The 5,252-nt window shown below is 49.5% G+C and overlaps 2 protein-coding genes and 1 long non-coding RNA gene across 3 annotated transcripts; 1 reads left to right on the top strand and 2 right to left on the bottom strand.

Annotated features, from left to right (window-relative positions):
• Positions 1-1,157: 1,157 nt before the first annotated feature.
• On the bottom strand, positions 1,158-3,756 carry LOC9641269 (lariat debranching enzyme). The gene is made up of 14 exons (XM_002994623.2): positions 3,703-3,756; positions 3,540-3,656; positions 3,324-3,481; positions 3,131-3,252; positions 2,890-3,083; positions 2,661-2,840; positions 2,490-2,605; positions 2,310-2,440; positions 2,154-2,240; positions 1,988-2,100; positions 1,774-1,911; positions 1,501-1,697; positions 1,383-1,443; positions 1,158-1,326 (listed from the first exon to the last, which is right to left on the bottom strand). Exons 1-11 carry the CDS (start codon positions 3,736-3,738, stop codon positions 1,897-1,899), a joined length of 1,269 nt encoding a protein of 422 aa, XP_002994669.2. The 5' UTR covers positions 3,739-3,756; the 3' UTR covers positions 1,158-1,326; positions 1,383-1,443; positions 1,501-1,697; positions 1,774-1,896.
• Positions 3,757-3,871: 115 nt separating this feature from the next.
• LOC9641268 (probable steroid-binding protein 3) lies at positions 3,872-4,715 on the top strand. Its single transcript, XM_002994624.2, has 2 exons — positions 3,872-3,918; positions 4,082-4,715. The coding sequence occupies exon 2, from the start codon at positions 4,102-4,104 to the stop codon at positions 4,426-4,428; it is 327 nt and encodes a 108-aa protein (XP_002994670.1). The 5' UTR covers positions 3,872-3,918; positions 4,082-4,101; the 3' UTR covers positions 4,429-4,715.
• Positions 4,541-5,222, bottom strand: LOC112344037. The gene is made up of 2 exons (XR_002991533.1): positions 4,834-5,222; positions 4,541-4,774 (listed from the first exon to the last, which is right to left on the bottom strand). It is a non-coding gene; the product is annotated as an uncharacterized LOC112344037 (long non-coding RNA).
• Between the last annotated feature and the right edge of the window lie 30 nt (positions 5,223-5,252).

The raw sequence follows: 5,252 nt of genomic DNA, 5'->3' as shown, positions 1-5,252 counted from the left end.
TTAGACACACCGAGCAAAGAATCGAATCCAAGTTACCAGTGGAATTCCCGATCCACTTGCTCGTAGCTCAGCGCAAACTGTTGAATCTGGTACTTCTTGACAAGGAAGTAGAGCCTGGAGACCGTGATCCATGCCTGCTGCTGGAGGTACCTCAAGAAAACGAGGAGGACGAGATGGAACCACCAGGGATCGGTGGAAGAATGCCGAGCGGCGAAAAAATGGGAGTGCGCCGCTTTAGCGACAAATGGCGCAAACATCATGTACTGCATGGCGAGCGAGCGAGCGATCGATTGTCAGCCAAGAAACCAAAAGAGAGGAGAGGGCCACAAACCTTGAGATTCCCGAGCGTTTCCCATGGCCAGTCGGCCAGTGGAGCAGTCGACACGCCCATGGAGGACGGAAGGATCGCCGCGATATTTCCCCGGAGAGGGTTTCGATCGATCGGCGCTGCTACGGGAATGCGATATTTCGGAGCCGATTCACGCGATGCGCTGCCCGAGGGTCGGCCGGGGCCTGATCAAGAACCAAGAAAGCTAGAGGGAGCGAGATGGGGAGGAAATCTGCGAGCTAGAGGCGATCCAGAGGAGAGAATCGCTGGAAACCTGCGCTGCGATGGAATGGTGACTTACATTCGCGAGATTTATAGCGGCGGCAACGATCAAGACGGCCTCGCGAGAAGCGAGAGAAGAAGCATCGGCGAAGATGAGCGCTGCGCGACGCAGTCGTCTCGGTCGTCGCCCTGGATTCTCCTCCTCTTCTTTGAAGCCCTTGGACTCTCATCGCTCTCCCTCGCGTTAGTTGCTAATAGCGCGTTGCGCGCATTGAATGAGCGACAGCCTTTAACAGAGGCACACACACACACGGAGAAAATTTCAACCAAAGTCAACCCCTCGCGAATCTCGGCCGTCCGCGTGGCGTGCATGCGTGCTAGGTGATGTGGCAGTTTGCTGACTGCGTACCCCTCCACGCGGGATACAGCGTGGCATAGTCTGCCACCTGTCTGACACGCCAGCGCCAAGAGGAATGACACGTGGCAGTCACCGCAGTCAACGCCTCTATTACGGGGATTGACAATATTTTTCCCGCAGGCCGCGGCGTTGAATTGACCGCTTGACGACCCAACGCCAGTCCAACGCTACCAAATCTTTAAAGGAAAGTAGAGCACAAATCAAAGAGAGGAGCTTCTCGTTAGAATTTTTTAAGTGTGTCCGTAAAGAACTTTTGATCTCCAATAGCTTCTATACTTCTTCCACCTGAGAAGCAAAGCTATGGATTGAAAGGATTTTTAAGTTTGTCCGCAAAGTACTTTCACTTCTATGCTTACACCTGAGATAGCGAGCAAATAACTTTAGTGTCGAAAGAAACGCTCAAGAAAACCATACCGCGAGTAGATCCAACACAATGTACTCGTCTTTGATTTTTGTGATCAAACTTTAGCTTTTCCTGAGAGACAAACGAGAGAGAGGAAACGTTTTTGTCTGCGTAGAAGTAAAAGCTTACCAGGCTGGGCGGGGAGAATGAAGTCCTTGTTCGTCTGTGCTGGCTCTCAGAGCAGCAGAAAGGGCAGCAGTGTCTCCGAGAGACGACAGAGCACAGTGGAGCTGCAAGAACAGCAACAGCCATTCCACCACCAACACATTGATTGTCACTTTGTATCCAACTCCAAATCATCGTCCTATGAGCCACCGTTCGCTTTGCTATGGCCAACAAGAAAGTAGAAGCGAAGATAAGCAAAAACGAGGAATAAAGATAAGGAACAACATCTCCACTTACTTGGGACGCGTAAAGGATGGATGCGCATCTCCCACAAAGCGAGAAAAGATCAAGGATGAGATGACTGCTACACAGAACCAAGTTGGGAATCGAGGACAGCAATTGCGTGTCGAACTTCTAGAATCACCGCAAAGTCGCCTGTACATGATAGACCCGTTAGCATGAGAGAATAAAGTCGAGATGGACATAGAAAGCGAGTTGACGATTAGTTTACGTCTGTATCATCGTTAGCCAGCACAATCTCATTGGGATCAGCCACCGTACAGCCTTTCTCGTGTTCTTCTTCATCTTCGAGACGGATTTCGTTGAAATCCACGACGGGACCCGCTGCAGAGTAGGTGTGTAAATGCAGGACTGGAAAGGAAAACGAGATTATTTACCTTGAGCTCGTCCGGGTGTCGCGTCAAGCAAATACGGCAACTGCAGGAGGTCCAGAAGGTATTCCGTTTGAGGATTTTTGGCTTGTCCTGTGGAAAGAACGCCTTTATGTAAGCGAAGTTGGAACACAATACGCAAGCCTAAAAGCGTACACATACCAGTAGGACCGGTTAGTTTTCTGTGAGGATCATATATAGGAGCCGTCTGTTGAAACGAAGAAGGAATCAAACTCTTTGTGAGCGAGAGGTTTTCGACCCAGTCCCGATGGATTTTGCTGTCTGAACACGCCCTGCCGACATATGGTGTCAAAGATGCACATTAAAAAGGGACAAACTTACCGAGTCCTCACAACCCTCTCCAAAGGAAAACACGAGTGATAAGCTCGTGTTATTCCCAGCCATTCTTTGTCATAGGTGACCTCCAATGTTCCGTCGGCCGTGGGAAAATCAAAAACCTTCACAAGAAGATCGAGAGTCAGTTTCAATGCTCGAGTTTAACACCAGAGAGACCTGCAGAAACGGGCGACCCGGTAGGCATTTGTCCAACGCTAAGAACTTCGTAGTCTTCTCGTCACCATGCTTTACAATAGCAGCAAACTTGGCATGAAGATGCGCCGAAAACCAATACGACGGTTTCAGATTCAGAAGCACATTTCTGGCAGGCACACTTCCCAAGACATTGTCTGCAATCTAAACCGCGAACTCAACACAAAGAAAACAAGGATACCGGCAAGCTGACCTCTTGTTGAAGGAAGGGCTTGTAACGCAAAAGCCCCTGCAAGTCTCCACATTGTGCGATACCTTGAGGCCAGTCGTGCGACATGAAAATGTCGATTGGTTCTTTGATTTGGAGAAGCTTGTGCACATCGTATTCACGGACGTGGAAAACAGAACGTAGCTCATTAGGATTATAAGGAGGCCGCTCAAAATGCCCTGTTACAAAATTTATTATCAGAGACTCCAGAACAAGAGTGAATTACCTCGATGGTAGTCATGCTGCTTATAAATTCCTGACAAGCCACCGATTCTAAGCCCGCCAAACCAGATCACTCCGGCAGCTCCCAGATAATAGATGTTCGGAGCCACCCATCCTCCGTAGTATCTATAAGTTCCAACGTTAAAAGAACGAGCTAGAAAAAAAAAACATAGCTTTTTTCTAGCATGAACCCTTACAATTCCCACAAGTAGTTCGAGGCTTCGTGATTTCCTCCAATAAAAACAGTCGTGCACGGAGCAGTCTCTATTCCAGCGTAATATTTCCAAAAGCTGTTCATAGAGCGATACTTTGGAGGGCAAGCGAGCGACTGAAGATCAAGCTCATTCCTTACGGCCTGCGAAAATTAATCTTTCCTCTTGAGAAAATTTTCGACAGAATATCGACAAGCGAACCTGGAAATCACCACAACACAGCAGAAGATCGATTTTCAAACCCTCGCTGGCCTCCACATGCCTCACAGTGGCGAAAATCTTGTCGAGCTCGCCGTGAGCGCAGCCAACGACGGCGACCTGCAAGAAACACAGCTGAGACAATGCGAGGAAACGCGCCACTCACGCGCATTGTCCGCTTGCTCTCATCCTGGAGCGCCATTCCCTTCCCTCCAGAAAATCGAAGAACCCTAAAAACAAAAACCCCAAGCCACGGCAGCTGCCACGTCGCAAAACATAGTAAATGCACTGCCCGTGACACGTCACCAGCCACGTCATAAAAAGATGTCGTGACAAACCCTACCTAAAAACTCTACACTTGGGGGGCGAAGAACATAACAAGGTGAGAGCTTTCTTCTTCAATGCGATGTCCCAAAAAATCTCCTCGATCGAATTCCACTCCAATTCTAGCTCAATTTTCTCACTCTCGCTCCCTGCGAACATCCCGCGATCAGTGAAAGAGCAAAAACAAATCCAGAGCTCACTCACCACTTGAATCTTTGCAGAGAAAAAAAGAGATCTTTCGATGGCTTACGCGAGAGTCGGGAACATCACTGCCGGAGAGCTCAAAAAATTCGATGGAAGCGACCCAACGCTGCCCGTGTGCGTTGCAATCCGCGGAAAAGTCTACAATGTCTCGAGCGCCACGAACTTCTACGGGCCGGGAGGACCATACGCCGTGTTCGCCGGAAAGGATGCTAGCCGAGGACTCGCAAAGATGAGCACCAAGCCGGACGAGGTGAGCGGCCCTCTCGATGATTTGAGCGAGAAGGAGATGACAACCTTACTCGACTGGGAGAAAAAGTTCTCCGATAAGTATCCCGTCGTTGGCGGCATTGTCTCGTCCGGATAAGCAGTGCTTCCAGCGCTGGACGAAGAACAAGAAGAAGAAGAAGCATCAGTCCAAGTTGCACAGGTAGAAATACGAGAGCTTTCGTTACTTACTTTCTTTCTTTGTTGTCTCGTTGTTTGTTTTTTGCCCCCTTGTGTATAAAGTCTGTGTTCTAAGTAGTACTAATTGGGAGGACCTGAGAGCTCGGAAGCTATGTTTCGCAGCGCTAGAACTGCCTGCACCTGCATTCAAGTGGAAAACGCTGAGTCAAAAGCTACAAATAATTAAAACAATGGATAAGGCGTGCACCTCTTTTATTGCGCTCGGAACACCTCCTCACAAAACTGTCCGTGTCGTTCTTCGAAACCTGGAATCTGGTTTAGAAAATGGAGCATGCGAAGTAGCAGTGGTGGCAAGCTTACTTACCTTTGCAGTTCACGGACAAAATGCCCCTGGCGCCGCAAAACTGTGTGTCTTCTTTTCCTGGTGTCTCCTAGTTAGCTCTTGCTTGGAGGTGACGGCTTGCAGTTTGGCTGTGGACTTCTCATTCCCTGGATAGCCGACACCGGTGTTCTCACGGGCATTGCGACTGTAAACTCTCCTGCCCTGGCTTTGGAATAGATATCATAGTCCGTGTCGTAGATCGACACCACCTTTTCCTTTGGTGAGTGGGAGCTGGAAGACGAACTGGCACCGCAATCCCTGGACGAAGAAGCTTTCGGAGAAGACGCCAGTGCCTCGAGAAAAGCTGGCGGCTCGCTGTCCTCGGCAACTGTGAAGATCGGACCGTGAGCATGCTCGTATCGTATGAGCTGAAACGCCACCTGTCAGCGGCAGCCACCATC

The sequence above is a fragment of the Selaginella moellendorffii genome, unplaced genomic scaffold, assembly GCF_000143415.4.
Source record: "Selaginella moellendorffii unplaced genomic scaffold, v1.0 SELMOscaffold_485, whole genome shotgun sequence".
Lineage (NCBI taxonomy): Eukaryota > Viridiplantae > Streptophyta > Lycopodiopsida > Selaginellales > Selaginellaceae > Selaginella > Selaginella moellendorffii.
Note: the sequence above shows the minus strand (reverse complement) of the source record. Positions and strands in the feature narration are given on the sequence as shown.